This window comes from Neovison vison, chromosome 8, assembly GCF_020171115.1.
Source record: "Neovison vison isolate M4711 chromosome 8, ASM_NN_V1, whole genome shotgun sequence".
Lineage (NCBI taxonomy): Eukaryota > Metazoa > Chordata > Mammalia > Carnivora > Mustelidae > Neogale > Neogale vison.
This window is the reverse complement of record NC_058098.1, coordinates 125,164,429-125,180,700: the sequence shown is the minus strand read 5'-3', so window position 1 is coordinate 125,180,700 and position 16,272 is coordinate 125,164,429. Positions and strand designations below refer to the sequence as shown.

The 16,272-nt window shown below is 36.2% G+C and overlaps 1 protein-coding gene across 7 annotated transcripts in view; it reads left to right on the top strand.

The window, feature by feature from the left end:
* NCOA1 (nuclear receptor coactivator 1) overlaps window positions 1-16,272 on the top strand; it is a 183,977-nt gene that overhangs the window by 137,815 nt on the left and 29,890 nt on the right. For all 7 annotated transcript variants that reach the window (XM_044261974.1, XM_044261977.1, XM_044261973.1 and 4 more), the window contains 3 exons: window positions 10,350-10,467; window positions 11,913-12,081; window positions 13,333-13,647. In XM_044261974.1, coding sequence (XP_044117909.1) covers window positions 10,350-10,467; window positions 11,913-12,081; window positions 13,333-13,647 — 602 coding nt within the window. The remainder of the gene's footprint in view (window positions 1-10,349; window positions 10,468-11,912; window positions 12,082-13,332; window positions 13,648-16,272) is intronic.

Below are 16,272 nucleotides of genomic sequence, written 5' to 3'. Positions count from 1 at the left end.
TGACACAGTTCCTGCAAGTTTGCCAAGATTTCCAGGAAGCTGGGAAAAAAAGGTCTTGAGTCATTTGTGACATTTTTGGAAGCAGTCTTTCAGCTGACCAGAGCACTAGGTGTGAGCAGGAACCCAGGTTCAAGTCTTACATTCTCTTTTATTAAGTGTTACTTTGGGCACATGACTTTCTGGAGCTTTATTCTCTTTATCTTCAAAAGGAGAATGAGATGAAATTACTCCAAAAGTCTCTTCTAATTGGAACTAGAATTCCAATTCTAGTTCCAACTAGAGGCTCCAGGTTCTGGGATACCAGACAGAGTTGGGGAAACAAGAAGGTGTAGGGCCAACAGGCAAAAAAATAGAATCTGAATATCAAATGGTTTGATCCTGGATCCCCATCCAATATGGGAGCCTGGGGGATTTATCTCAGGAGAACTGAATGGCCAGAATGAAGATGTCTAGATATGAGTGTGTACAGGAAGCTCCCTAAAGTGCAAAGGTCACCCTGCCATCTAATCATCTAACAGAAGTCTCCCAGAAGACACAAGCCGCACACTCAGCTCTCACACTGAACAGACACAGAGATCACCAGGAAATTGAGAGAAGTCTGCAACTTCAAAGAGTAAAAGAAACAAAAAGAGGATGCAGTAAAGCTATATAACAAGTGCCTGGGTGGCTCAGTTGGTTAAGCGATGGCCTTCAGCTCGGGTCATGATCCTGGAGTCCCAGGATTGGGTCCCTGCATCAGGCTCCCTGCTTGGCAGGGAGTCTGCTTCTGCCTCTGACCCTTCCTCTTCTCATGCTCTCTCTCTCTTATTCTCTCAAATAAATAAAATCTTTAGGAAAAAATTACACCTATTAAAAATAATAATAAAAAACAAACAAAAAACCAACATTTTTGAAAAGATGTTTTATCCGTATGGGAAGAAAAAGGGGGGCAAAAAATAAGAAAAAAATTTTTTTATATCTTTGGAAACTAGATATTCAGCATTTTAAAATTTTAAGAGAAATCGCAGAAGAAAAAACTGAGGAAAACTTTCAGAAAGAACAAAAAGACCAAAAAAAAAGAAAGAAAGAAAGAAAAGAAAAAGAAATAGAAAGTTGGGAAGAAGAATATTAAGATTGACCTAGGAGGGCCAATAATGATAAGAATCAATCAAACAAGCAGTGAGAAGAGGAAAAAAAGGGAAGAGATATGTTTTCAAACAAAAAAATTGAGAATGTTCTAAAACCAAAGGACATAATTCTTCAGATTGCAATGGCTGAACAGGTATCCAACACATACATACGAAAAAGACCTATACCAAAACTTATCATGATGTAATTATGGAACACACCAGAGAGAAAGATTCTAAAAGCTTTCAGAGAAAAGATGTGAATTGCATGCAATGAGTCATAATTACCCAAACTTGGAAGCTTTTAAGCCATGAAAAGACAGGGAGAAACTTTAAGTGCATATTGCTGAGTGAAAGAAGCCAATCTGAAAAGCCTATGTACTGTATGATTCCAACTATAAAGCATTCTGGAAAAGGCAAAACTATGGGGACAATAAAAAGATCAGTGATTGACAGGGATTTGTTGTTCGTGGTTACCAGGGGGAGGGATGAAGGGGTAAAGCATGGGGGATTTTTAGAGCAGTAAAATTGTTCTGTATGATACTGTAATGATGGGTACATGTTGTCATACATTTGTCAAAACCCGTAGAATGTACAACATGAAGAGTGAACCCTGTAAGCTATACATTTTAGTTAATGAAAATGTGTCACTATTAGCTCTGGAATTCTAACAAATGTAGTACATTAGTGCAGAATGCTAATAATAGAAGAAACAGCCCAGTCTAAAAAAATAAGCAAAGGATTTTAAAAGACACCTCACAAATGAAGATTGAAAATAGCCAATAAGTGCATGAAAAGATAACCAATATCATTTAATCATCAAGGAAATGCATATTAAAACTATAATGCAGTTCTACTACACATGTATTAAAATACCTCAGATTTTCAGAATTGACAGTAGCAAACCATGATGTCAAAGGTTTGAAGCACCTTGTACTTTGGCATTGCTTTTCAATATGTAGAAAATGGTAAAATTGTTCAGCAGTTTCTCATCAAATGAAACATATATTACCATGAGACCCAACAATCCATCTCATAGGTGTTTAACAAACAGAGAAATGAAAGTATGTGCTCATCAAAAGAACTTGACCACAAATGTCCCTAAAGCTTTATTCATGATAGCCTCAAACTGGAAATAGTCTAAATGTCCATCAACAAAGAAATGGTACATTTATAAAATGAGATGTTGCTCAGCAGTGAAAAGGAAGAAACTAGTGGTACATGGCATGAATTATTTTCAGAAAAAAGCTGAGTGAGAAAAGTCTGGATTGTTGGTTGACAGTGTCGGGTTGAGGCAGAGAAAATCGACAGCAAAGGAGCTTGAAGAACTTTTAGACATGACAGAAATACTCTTTTTTTTATTGAGATGGAAGGTTATGGGTTTATATCTTTGTCAAAATTTATTAAACTGGACACTTAAAATGGGTGCATAATATTATATATAAATTTGGGATGCCTGGGTGGCTCAGTGGGTTAAGCCTTTGCCTTCAGCTCAGGTCATGATCTCAGGGTCCTGGGATTGAGCCCCTCATTGGGCTCTATGCTCGGCAAGGAGCATTCTTCCCCCTCTCTCTCTGCCTGCCTCTCTGCCTGCTTGTGATCTCTCTCTCTGTCAAATAAATAAATAAAAATCTTTCTAAAAAAATTTAAAAAAATTATATATAAATTAGACCTCAGTCAAATTTATTTTAGAAATATCTGAGGTTAGAGTAATTTCTAACCTATAATTATACATAATTATATATATATAATTAGCCATCCAAATTTCCAGTAGTTGTGAAGATGGAGAAAAACCATTTTCAGATCTAAAATGGTTCAGATATTTGTATGGTATAGTCACCTTTTCTAGTGAAGGCCCTTAGGAAATTTACTTCAACAAAAGAGGGAGAAAACCAAAAAAGGGAAAGATACAAGGTCCAGGGGAAAGGATCTGAAAGGAAGTCCGGGAATGATAGCTGATCAATAAGATTGGGGAACAACCAATACAGATTGGAATCTGAATCTTCTGGAAAGAAGGTTCTAGGGGAGAAATGAGATATATCTCTTTGAGTTTATTGAAAAGATTACTGATAGGTTTATGTCAACAATGTTGAAGCATCTGAAAGATTCCCCTAGAAAATCAAGCAGATAAAAAAAATAAGACCTTTGTTAACTCCAGATAAAGAAAGCATAGTACAAGAGAGGAGGTTTGAACATAGTGCACAATGTAATTTTGCAATGAGTAATATTTGCGTAATCATAAGAATGTAAGTATTAACTTTTTATGTTATAAAAAATACTGTGATATCTGTTAGGAAATTGGAAACATAGGAGATGGTAGGTATGGGAGAATTAAGACCTCATCTATCACAACGGGAAGTCAGTAATCTGAAATTGAGACATCAAGGAATAGCAGCATATGTGTATTTAGAAATAAAAAGGCAAATACCAAAGAAAACAGCTATACAAGTTGAGAATGGCTGCCTCTGTTAAAACGGAAGTAACCAAAAGATTAGAAGAGGTAAGGCTTATTAAATCTGCTTTTATTCCTAATGGACCTTTTGGCCTTGACTTTAAAAATTATGTACATATATTAACTTGATAAAAAGTAAACGTAATAAAAGAAGAAAGTGTTTTCTGGCTAAACAGGTCTGTGAAAACAGAGTGTTTTTCCTTCATAGTCTGTCCTGAGGCAAATAGCTCTTGCTTCTCTCTGAGATTTCCTCCCCTGAATATAGCTCCATGTATAAAGGTATATAAATAGGCCAGAATCTGTTAAACCTTGTGCTATAGTGTTGGCAAAGGCCAAAAGCATAGAAGGGGAAGATACTGAGATAAAGGAGGGCAAGGATGATAGATGCAGACAGTATGGAATTCCATATAGATGAGGGAAAAAAAAAAAGATTTCAGGAGGTATAAGGCTAAGTAAGTAAGTTGGGCAGAATAAAGGAAAAGAGCATAAAGGATTAGAGGAGGAAAAAGAATCTGGGGACAAAAATACAATAACCTATCCAGTAAAGAAGATAGTAGCCTCTAATTCCCTGGCTCCTCTATCTAGCTCGCCATCACTACCTTTTCCTAGAACCAGAGTCCATCTCTGGGTGGCTGATTCATATCTTAACCTTGTGCCCACCTGGGAAAATCAGACATCTTTCTTTAGTCTTCAGTCTTAAGCTGAACCATATCAAGTGCAAATGCCTAGAGTAGAACAGAGTTTAGTCACCATCCTATTTCACCACCTGAGGTACACCAGTTAGAACTTCTGGGTCTTTCTGCCATGGCACTCATCTTTTCTCTTGCCTTTTCTTTTCCGTTTGCCCTTTTGCACTGTATTTCGAGAGAATCTCTGGGCCACATTTTCCAGATCAAAACTGAATCTTTAGCCATATTCATTCTGCTTTTCAGTTCCATCTGTTGAGTTCTTTTAATTGTAGCTATCGTGTTTCTAATATCTAGAAATTATTTTTCTTCTCATAGGAATCCATTACCTTCTATGGGTATGATAAACCTTGTAATCTGTGGGGCAGTAAATTTATTATACCTACTCTAGGCCTTGTCCATTTTCTGTAAGAATCTTTTTTTCCTCCAAAGTTACTTTCTTTGTGAAATTTGCTCTCTCTCTTTTCTACCGTTGACTTTCCTTGTGTGTTTGGTGGATTTGTGCTGTCTGTCCATATACACTGACCAAGGCCCAGAATGAACAATCTTCACAGCTAGAGTGTGTCTTTAGCTAAAGTGAGAAACCCTTCTGCTCTGGCAACAGATGTATGTTCTGATGTATAGAAGGCCTATTTCTATGCTGCTGTTGTGAGAGAGTGGGGCTTGGTGGTGGGGAAATCCTCATCACAGCCTAAGCACACACTGGGAGATTCCCTGGGCAGAACTCCCACTTCAAGTCATGCTCCTACTCCTTAATTCCCAGGGGCAGAAGCCAGAGTCCTCCGCTCCTGGGGCGGGGCTTGCTGCAGCTGTCCCTGTACCCGCTCCAGTGACCACTGAGCTTTGAGTTCTGGGCTTCTTTTGGGAAAACTCCCCTTCTTGGAGAATCTTCTTTTTGTCTTGTGGATTTTTTAGTTTTGTTGAAGTTTTACCATTGGTTTGTTCCCTTTGTTTCATCTTTCAGAAACTCTTCATCGTTTGAGTCAGCTACCATAATACTTCTTTTGCCTTTCCTTCAGATGGAGATTTATTTTTCCCTTTTTATTTCTGTTGTTCTTTCAGAGGTTATTTAGAGGTAAAGTAAAATAGAAGGGATAAATCTGCCACATTGAGCCAGAAAATTCCCTTAGGTCTATTTACATATGAGAAAATGAGGGACCAGAGAATGAAAAGAAAAAAAAATACACACAAAAATTTGCCTGAAGTTTTCCACTTAGTACGTGCAGAATCAGGATTTAAATCTCAGTCTGCCTAGTTTCAAAACATCCTGTTGTTACGCATACCACACACCCATGTAGTGTGACCACGTGATTTAAATAATTTTTTTTTAGAAATGTACCACCAGAGCCCATCAAGAGACAATAGGAGGGTGTTGTTGATCAAAATATGTATAGTGTACCTCTGTGGCAGTAGTACCTTCAAAACCTGTGCTGTCTTTTTGACAGTCTTCAAATCCTTATCCTCTGAGGGCGGATTTGACTTCTGATACTTTTCTACGGTTATTTGGAGTCAAATTTGTTGATCCAAAAAGAATAATTCTTCTTTTTTTAAATCCAGACCTAAATTAGATCTTAACTGTGAGAAGATATATTTTCTTGAGGGACCTGTATACTGTTCTAGATAGATCTAGAATTCCAAAAATATTTAACCTTTGAGAATATCACTGGAGTAGGTGAATGATCTTGTGAAGGGGATGATTTTATGTTTGGGGACCATACACACCCTGAGCTGATTATTTTTAAAATCTCAATCTCATTTATTTGTAGGCCATTAAAATAGTTGCATAACTCTAAAAATGAGGTTCACATAAAGCATTTTCAGTACTTAAAAAATCCATTTTAATTTCTCTTTTTTTAGTGTGTTGTGCCTCTTTGTAGGTATCTTTTGCTACTATAGAGCTGTGATGATTACCTATATGTATAGATAACTTATCACATATGAAAATATATCTGAAATAAAAGTTCTAAATAGAATTGCTTGGTCAAAGGATAGATGGATTTTGCCAAATGGCCTTCTTAGAGATAGTGCCACTTTACACTCAGATGGATAATGTTCTTCTACACATCCTTTCTAAGACATTGAACTATATTCTTTCTTATCTTTGCCAACCTGATGGTTTGGTTTTTTTAAGTTTTAATCTGTGAGGGTTTTTTTTTTTTTTTAATTAGGTAGATCATTTTTCAGTGATTGCATGTGACCCGTTCATATTCTCTAACCATTTATCTGTTGGGTTTTTCCTTTTGTGTCTTGTGATTTATAGGAGATTTTTTTTTCATTCAACAAGTTCATTCTTTGTCTATATAATGTTTAGAAAAATAAAACACTCTAACTGCTGTGCATTGCATTTGCATTTGCATTTGCATACAGCCAAATGTAACACAAAACTGAGCCAGAAACCTCTTAACCAACACCTGAAGAAAGTAGCTGAACATCAGAATCACTAGGTAGTGAATTGTCTGTTAGTGGAGTAGAATGTGCAAAAGCCACTCTAATGGTTAGACAGTGCTTTCTACTGTGTGTAGAAATGGTTGGATTTTTTAGTAATGTAACTTTGTTTTGGCTAATGGAGATATAAAGTTTTCCATTTAGCCAGATTTTAAAAAAGACTTATTTATTTATTTGAGAGAGAGAGAGAGAGGGTGCGCACAGGGGAGGGGCAGAGGAGAGGGAGAGAGAATCTCAAGCAGACTCCGTGCTGAATGCAGAGCCCACAGGGGGCTCCATCTCACGACCCTGAGATCATCATGACCTGATCCGGAATCTAGATGCCAACTGTGCCATCCAGGAGCCCCTAAGCAGATTTTAAATGGAGAAAATACAACGTTGAGCCCTTTGCAAAGATGATAAGAAACATTAATAGCTTGATTAGGGATCCCTAAGCGCTTGTTTTCTACTCACTTCAGCTTCCCTTCTCCATCACAGGGACTGGGAGAGACATCAGTGCTTCCCTTTACAAATTATCATGCCTGTCTTGTGTTGCATATATACATACTTACTTTTGAGATAGGGCTCAAACATGGCCAAATATCGTCGGTTTATTCCCCTAAGAGAAGATAATATGTATTTCTTAGAACATTCCAATAAATCCTTGAATTTTTTGTAGAAATAAATTTCTAAAAGAAATCCTAAAAGGTTGGCCCCTCTTTTAGAATAAAAACTAACTTCTTTGGGGGCACCTTGGGCTTGGGTCAGAGCCCCACATCTGGCTCCCTACTCGACAGGAAGCCTGCTTCTCCCTCTCCAACCTTCCTCTGCTTATGTTTCCTCTACCTCTATGTCTCTCTCCGTCAAATAAATAAATAAAATCTTTTTTAAAAATAGAATAAAAACTAACTGCTTTTAAGTATAAGCCCTATGCAAACAAAAGATTTACTTGAATCAAAGTTTGATTTGTTCGGTTTTTTTTCCTGGTCATCAAACTTAAATGAATCTTATATGAATCTTATTTCATTTTGAGAAATTTTGTCCAACTTATTTTCTTAATATTTTCCCCTAGTAAAATGAGATACTGTATCCTGTTATGGAGTCAAATAAGATATCATATAGTCAGTATTAATGGTAGACAGCCTTATAAATTTGCTTTAACTCTTAAATATAATTAATTTTGACTAGGTTAGATTTCTGAAATAGAATAGGATTAAAGAATTAATATTTGGAGTAGAGCAATGGGTCAACTTCTTTGACCAACTTCCTGTTTTATTTTATTTTTTTATTTTTTAAAGATTTTTTTTTTTTTTTTTTTTTTAATTTGAGAGAGAGACAGTGAGAGAGAGCACGAGCGAGGAGACGGTCAGAGAGCGAAGCAGACTCCCCATGGAGCTGGGAGCCCGATGTGGGACTCGATCCCGGGATTCCGGGATCCTGACCTGAGCCTAAGGCAGTCGTCCAACCAACTGAGCCACCCAGGCGTCCCAACCAACTTCCTGTTTTAAATAATGATAGGAATTAAGTGATTATTTTCCCATCAACATTTGTGGTTAGTGTTGTTTGTTGGGTTTTGTTTGCTCTGCTTTGGGAATCCTACAGAGTTTGATTTTTCTATCATTTGTCACGACAGAGAAGACAAGTTTAACCAAAAGCTCTAATTATTTGGATTTAGAAATGAATGTGTTTACTTAGAATCCTATACTTCACTCATACTAAATGTTGAGGATATTTCACATAAAAGTGAGCCTAACTGTTTTCTGTAGTTAATAATGATCAGTATCTACCATTAAACACATTTTTTCTCAGGCATTTTTAAATCTACTTATTCTCCATTCATTAGAAAGAAAACATAACTCCAAGGTGGGGCATCTGGGTGGCTGAGTCAGTTAAATGTCCTACTCTTGGTTTCAGCTCAGGTCATGATCTCAGAGGCATGGGATCAAGCCCCATGTCAGGTTCTGTGGTGGGTGCAGAACCTGCTTAAGATTCTCTCTCTTTCCCTTTCCTTCTCTGCCCTCTGTGCTCACTTGCACGCTCTCTCTCTCTCAATAAATTAAATAAATAAATAAATAAATAAATAAATAAATAAAACAAAATTCCAAGCCATTTTTAGTTGTTCTTTAAAAAATTACATTAGTTTGCGAGGACTGCCTTTATAAATACCACAGACCAGGTGGCTTAAACAACAGAAATTCATTTTCTCGTAGTTCTGGAAGCTAGAAGTCCAAGGTGAAGGGGTTGGCAGGTTTGGTTTCTTCTGAAGCCTCTCACGGTCTTGTGGATGGCCACCTCCTTGCTGTGGCATCATGGCCATCCCTTTGTCTGTGTTGTCTGTGTCCTAATCCCCTGTTCTTATAAGAACACCAGTCCTTTTGAATCAGAGCGCACCTTAATGGCCCTATTTTAACTTAATCACATCTTTGAACACCCTGTCTCCAAATACAGTCCCATTCTGAGCTACTCAGAGTTAGAGCTTTAACATATGAATTTTGGGGGAATACATTTCAGCCCATAACAATAATTAATTAATATATATCCATTTTCAGAAATTACAGATAACCATTATAAGCATTAAAAAAGGTCAAAGTCAAAAGAAAGAAAAGTCATCCTTAATCTTACAATCAAAAAGCAACCAAAGATATACATACCCTTTCATAACTTTTTCCTACTAATACACACAAAATAACTTATAAAACTAGAATCATTCTGAACATAATATCTTATAATAATTATAATAATAATTACCACCTGGTCTGTGGTATTTATGGATTTTTTTTCTTTTTCATTTAATGGCACATTATAAATATCTATACCATGGTTCCTTAATCAGTCCCTACATTTCTGGAATTTAGGTTATTCACAATTTTTTCTAGTCTAAAGAGTATAGGAAATAATCGGGTTTCCCAAAAAAATGCCTAAACAAAAACCTTCTAGAATGCATATAGTATTTTCTTCCATTATAAAACATAACTAAATCTGTCTCTTCATTTTTCATCATCGTAAGCATGGGTTTTTACACTGTTATATAGCCAGGTTCTCAGTTAACAGTTGCAAAGCTTTGTCCATTTTCAGAATGGCCCCAGACTGCTGTGCCCTTTAGTTTCTGTTCCTCCCTGATACAGAACAAAAGAATTTTATCTTGTATTTGCTGCTCTCGTGTCATGATAACATCTCTATCCCTACCTGTAGCAGATCCTAATGTCCTACAGACTGAAAAAGCAGTAGCCAAAATTGTTATAATTATCTTTAAAAAGAAATAATTTCGGGAGGCGCCTGGCTGGCTCCGTTGGTGGAACATGCACCGCTTGATCTCAGGGTTATGAGTTCAAACCCCACATTGGGTATAGAGATTACTTAAAAATAAGATCTAAAACATAAAATTTTTAAAAAAAATTCTCACAAAGTTCTGAGTGAGTCTCCCTATGATAACATCAACTTATGTGCGAACTTTTTTTTACATCAGATTTTCTTTGGTTCAGAGAACTTTTTCTTACTTTCTCACTGGTTATTATGTGGCCGCATTCTAGACAGTTTAAGTTTCTGAAAAAGGGGCCAGTGTACCACTGAAATAATATTTTATAGGGGATATCTCATTCTTCCATACAGTATATTGTTTCTGAAAAATACTGTTTACGTATTTTTGTGATACTGACTTCTTACCTTTTCTTCTGTAATCAGGGTTACCGGAGCTGGAATTGGAAGCAATTGATAACCAGTTTGGACAGCCAGGAACAGGTGACCAGATTCCATGGGCAAATAATACAGTGACTCCTGTAAATCAGAATAAGCCAGAAGAGTGAGTAATACATTTCCTACCTTATAAAATATCAGATACCAACTTCTACAAAAAGAACTATTTCCCAGACTGGATTCTAGTCTTCATTTTATTTTGTGAGATAGTAGTAGAAGTAAATGTTTAACAAAAGAAAGGGGGAAAGATGGGTGCCTGGGTGGCTCAGTTGGTTAAGCAACTGCCTTCAGCTTAGGTCCTGGTCCCGGAGTCCTGGGATCGAGTCCCGCATCAGGCTCCCAGCTTCACAGGGAGTCTTCTCCCTCTGACCCTCTCCCCTCTCATGCTCTCTCTTTCTCAAATAAATAAATAAAATATTTTTTTTTTAAAAAGAGGGGGTATAGAGGAAGACCCCACGTTAAACAGATTTATTTACTGTGTGACTGCAAGGCTAGTATGTATTGTAATTACTGAAAGATTGATATAGTATGCAGCAGTTGTTTTCTTTTCATCTCTTGCTTTGCTTTGATTGATTACTATAAAATTTCTGAGATCTGTAGATGAATTAAGCTCAGTGTCACAATTATTATAAAAGCTCTTGAGCTTTTAGTTGTATAATTATTTTGTCCAGTGTTTCTCTTTGGAGCAAGATGATATTAAGAAAGGAAAGTACTTTTTGCATCTACTCAGTGTCCCATCTTGATTAGAATTTAATTTCTTAATTGACATGAGTAGCTCCATTCCAAAACATTAGAGTACATCTCATGCATAGCAACCAAAGGGTGACTGGACAGTGTTGAGTGTGGTTTAGAGCTTTAACTATGAACTGTATTCCCATTTACCTTCCCCAGAGAGGATTCCTTATAATTATGTTTGTACTATTAGTATTATTTTCATATATTTCTGAGTTTTTTGCATCTGTTGGTATCAGGAGGATTAGACTGTGTATTTCCTCCATGTAATCAACAGGTTTTTTTGTTGCTTAACACTGAGAATGTTTCATTTTCCTAGTTTGATTTCTTTTGTAAATGGTAATCATGTTATTTTATGATTAAATCAATATAATTTGATCATCTTTGAAACTTAAGTATAAATAGAATAAATCTTGCTGTAGGCTAGATGATTTTTTTTCCCTGAGATTTTGATTGATTTTTATTTTCGACTTTCATGAAGAATTCTTTTCCCTTTCTTAACTATGTTTAGTTAATTTTTCAAGCTATTTCTATAAGCAAAGAGCAAGAATATGGAAGCAAATTTCAGTGACTGACAAAACAGTGAGAATATATTCAAGCTTCATACAGAACATTTATAAATTTCTACACATAAGTATAGAACATTTCATTGTGTGATAATTGGTTGAAAAAGCGTCTCCACAGAATTTTCTAGAACAAGATTTGCATATTTGTGTGTGTCTCATACATATATGTGTATATGTCTATGTTTATGTTATTGAGATTGAATACTTATTTGCTATATCAGTCTTAAACTCTTTTATCTTTTGATTCTATTAGCCAGTGTATTAGTTCACAATTAGATGAGCTGCTCTGTCCACCAACAACAGTAGAAGGAAGAAATGATGAGAAGGCTCTTCTTGAACAGCTCGTGTCTTTCCTCAGCGGCAAAGATGAAACTGAGCTAGCTGAACTAGATAGAGCTCTGGGAATTGACAAACTCGTCCAGGTATTCATTAAAACTGGCATTATTTAAACAATACAATCCTGAGAAGCTAGAAAATTATTTTTAAGCAAGATTTTTCAATATTGGTCTCACTGTGTTTAAGTAGTTTTATAACTTATTCTTGTGAAAGTTATCAAAATATAGCTAAATAATGAGGTTTTTAAAACAAAAAAAGTCATAATAATTAGAAATAGTTAGAATCAGAAAGTCTTAGCCTTTCACTATGGACCAGAATCTTAGAGGCTCCCCCTAGAAGAGAATCCGGATTTATATAATGACTTCTTATCCTAGGACTTAATTTATCCTTTATTCTTGCTAGACATCAACCTGCACATCCCATGATAGTCCACCTTTGGGCATTTTTCACATGGTGAGGTTGAAAAATCAACTTAGTGCTTCACGACCAACATTTTTAAAGTAGTAGAATGTAAGAAAAAGGGGAAGTTGTATTTCATAAAACTTTCCTTTCAGTTACATACACATGTGTGCACGTGCACACACACACACACAAGCACACCAGGTCATAATTTAAATTATATTTTTTACAATGAATAATAGTTATCAATTTTAAAAGCCATAGCTATGGCATTCTTTTAGGCCAGCTATGAATTTTTTTTTTCAACTAAGAGGAAAGAAAGCATGAATTCTCTATTTGGGATAGAAAAATGCCTAACTTAATCCCTCCTATAATAATACTTCTCATGGTAAGCTACTAAATGTAATGTTTGTTGACTCTTAGGCTTTGCAGTGTGGTTCTTTTCAAACCTTTTGGCTTCATTCCATTGATTTTAGCCTGTGTTTTAACCATGTTTTTGTCTCTTTTTTTTTTTCTAGTAGTAAAATTTTAATGTGAACAAAGACCACATCATTATTACATTTACTCATAATATAACATTTGGGCTTGAATGTGTAATTTTTTTAAAATTTCTATGTGACATCATAAGAACTTAATTTTGTAGGGCATTTTTATTGGGCAATTCTTGTTGTCTTTCTGCATGGCTTTTTTTTTTCTTTTTTTTGTCTCTTTTTTGAGATTTTTAAACATTTCAGTTGATCTGTTATTCCATTTCAGAAGGAACTTTCGTAAGTGAGTCCCTTAGATAGCAAACTCTTAGAGACCTTCATGAATTCAGCATAATATTTTATAATAAAACTTTCTAGAGATAACGTGTTCTCAGATCCAAGATTATATAGAGAAGCATGTCATATAGGCAGTAATTTATTTGTGAAATGTTCTGGCTTATTTTCCAACAGGGAGGTGGATTAGATGTCTTATCAGAGAGATTTCCACCACAACAAGCAACACCACCTTTGATGATGGAAGAAAGACCCAACCTTTATTCCCAGCCTTATTCATCTCCTTCACCTACTGCCAATCTCTCTACCCCTTTCCAAGGCATGGTCAGGCAAAAACCTTCGCTGGGGACTATGCCTGTCCAAGTGACGCCTCCCCGAGGCGCTTTCTCACCTGGCATGGGCATGCAGCCCCGGCAGCCGCTGAACAGACCTCCGGCTGCGCCCAACCAGCTGCGGCTCCAGCTTCAGCAGCGCTTGCAGGGCCAACAGCAGGTGAGTCGTCCGGGTCTGCAGGGAGCACTCTGAGAAGGCTTCTGCTAACTCGTGCTAAATTGACACTGCCCTCGGGCTAGAATAAAGGTATCAGGTCCAAGTGTTCCCACAACCTTTGTGAAAAACTCAAAACACCATCCTTGGTCGGCAAGGATAAGGTAAAGGAGACTTTCTTTCAGTTAAAGACAGCTGGCTCATACCAAAGTACTCTTGAGACTCACTATTTAAAAGCAATTTGCTTCTATTTTTTGTGATAAGAAATATTTAGGATGAACATCATATATCATTAAATTAATAAAGAGAAATATGTAGCTTAATTTATAAAGTAGAGCATCAAGAGATACTGTTATGATTATTGAAACAGAAAATGAAATTTATGTTGTTTGAAGTTGAAGTGATTGAAGTTTACTGATGTTATTGCATTAGGAAAATGGAGGAAAGGATAATTTGGGGATCCTGGGGAGCTGGGTGCGTTCAGTCTTCTCTCTCCTTACAGGTGATGAGTGGGTATCGTGCCATAAATATTTAAGATTGTCTAAGCAGCAAATACAGAGATAAGTAAGCATCAAGAACCAAAAAAGCAAATAGTTAAAAGTATTGTCTCCAGGGCAGGGGGTGTGCCTGGGTGGCTCAGTCAGTTAAGCATCCTACTCTTAATCTCAGCTCAGGTCTTGATCTCACGGTCATGAGTTCAAACCCTGTGTTGGGCTGCATACTGGGTGTAGAGCCCACTTAAAAAAAAAAAAAAAGTATTGTCTTTGAGAAGCAGGACCAGGGCTATAGATTGTTGCTTTTTCTTCTTAACCTTTTTGTATTTTCTTAATCATCTGTGTATATTGCTTTGGATTTTCTTTAAAGTATTTATTTATTTACTTACTTACTTGACAGAGAGAGATCACAAGTAGGCAGAGAGGCAGGCAGAGAGAGAGGGGGAAGCAAGCTCTCCCCACTGATCAGAGAGCCCGGGGCTCAATCCCAGGACCCTGAGGTCACGACCTAAGCAGAAGACAGAGGCCCAACCCACTGAGCCACCTAGGTGCCCTCTTTAAAGTATTTAAAGCAATTTCCTAGAGTGTTACAAATTCAGGAAAGAAGAGAAATAAGGAACTAAATTATATTAGAAAGGCAATATTTTATAATGTTATAAGATCTCTAATTTCAAGTCCTAGTTCTAACTTAGGTGGCTTGACAGTCAAATTATTTACCCTTTTAAAGCCTCTGATTTCTGATTATATCCATAAAAGAAATACAGTAAATAATTTGTCTACCTCGTAGGTGGTCTGTGGATTGAATGAGTGAGATAGTACATATAATAAAGATCTTAGCACGGTGTCAGTGAGATGAGATGGCCTGTATAATAAATGCTAATACATTGGACTGTCCTTGAGGAGAAAAAAATTATATTCCTTAATCTCATACAATACATAAAAATAAATTCTAGGTATTTTAATGATCTAAATGTGAATGTGAGAAGATTTATGTGGTCCCTAAAAGGCATAAGGGAAAAGTTTGATGTTTGCATTAAAATTTAAAACTTATAAGATAAAAGACACCATAAACAAAGTTAAATGTAGGCTCAGGGAAGATATTTTCAACACTGTATAAGTGACAAAGAATTAGTGTCCAGAATACATCAGATTCATAACATGGTGTTCATAATATACTTACCTCACTAGACTAATAATCATCTCTTTACTCGTTGTTCATGTTCTCTCATTCCTCCTTCCCTCTTGCCAAACACAGGAGATATAAAGCATCTCATGGGCAGGAATTTAGGACAGTACCTGATGATCTGAAAAAAGAAAGGTACAAACTCAGGACTACATCATAGTTTCTTTCTTTTAAATGGATTTTTAAGATCAGTTTAAAAACATATTTCTTGACTATAAGTATATCTCATTGACGGGAATGTGGTACACAAGGAGTAAAAAGATTCTACAATTTTACATTTGATTATACAGTTTTGAATAATCCCCAGTTGGGGGAGAGGGGAAGGAAAAACACCCTAGGAAACTAGTAGAGATTCATTGGCTGAAACTTTTAAGGAACAGCAAAAATGAAGGAGGGAGCTAGTGATTAGGAATACAAAGTTGTAATGAAGCCTTTAGATATAGTGTCTGCTCACATGTCAAATAAGCAAAGTCTCAAGAAATATATCCATGATAACAATAAAGAATTCCTAAAGTTCTATTTTGAGAAAAGGATAACAGCAAAAATGGGTAGACCTGCTGCTTGTAGAAAATTATGTAAGATTGGCTCATAAAAGATGTGATTATTCTGTTCTAGTTTTCTATTCTTCTTCTCCAGCCAGGGTCTTCATACTCTCAAGAAAAGAATACTATGAAAAGGGAGTAACATTGGAGTCACATAAAGAAATGTGATATACTTAGCCATCTCAAAACAAGTCAAGTCCACATGTGTTATGTGTTAGAGTATTGGAGAAAATGTATGGATCTGGTAGAAGAACCACTATTGATTATTTTTTATATATTAGAGAAAATAGAAGTGACCAGAAAGATCAAAGGGCTGAAAGTAGAGGGAAGCTAATTTCATCTCTAGAATTCTGGCCATGAAAACTGCCTGATAGAAGAATAGCTTCTTCTTTTTTGTTTTTTAAAGAGTTTT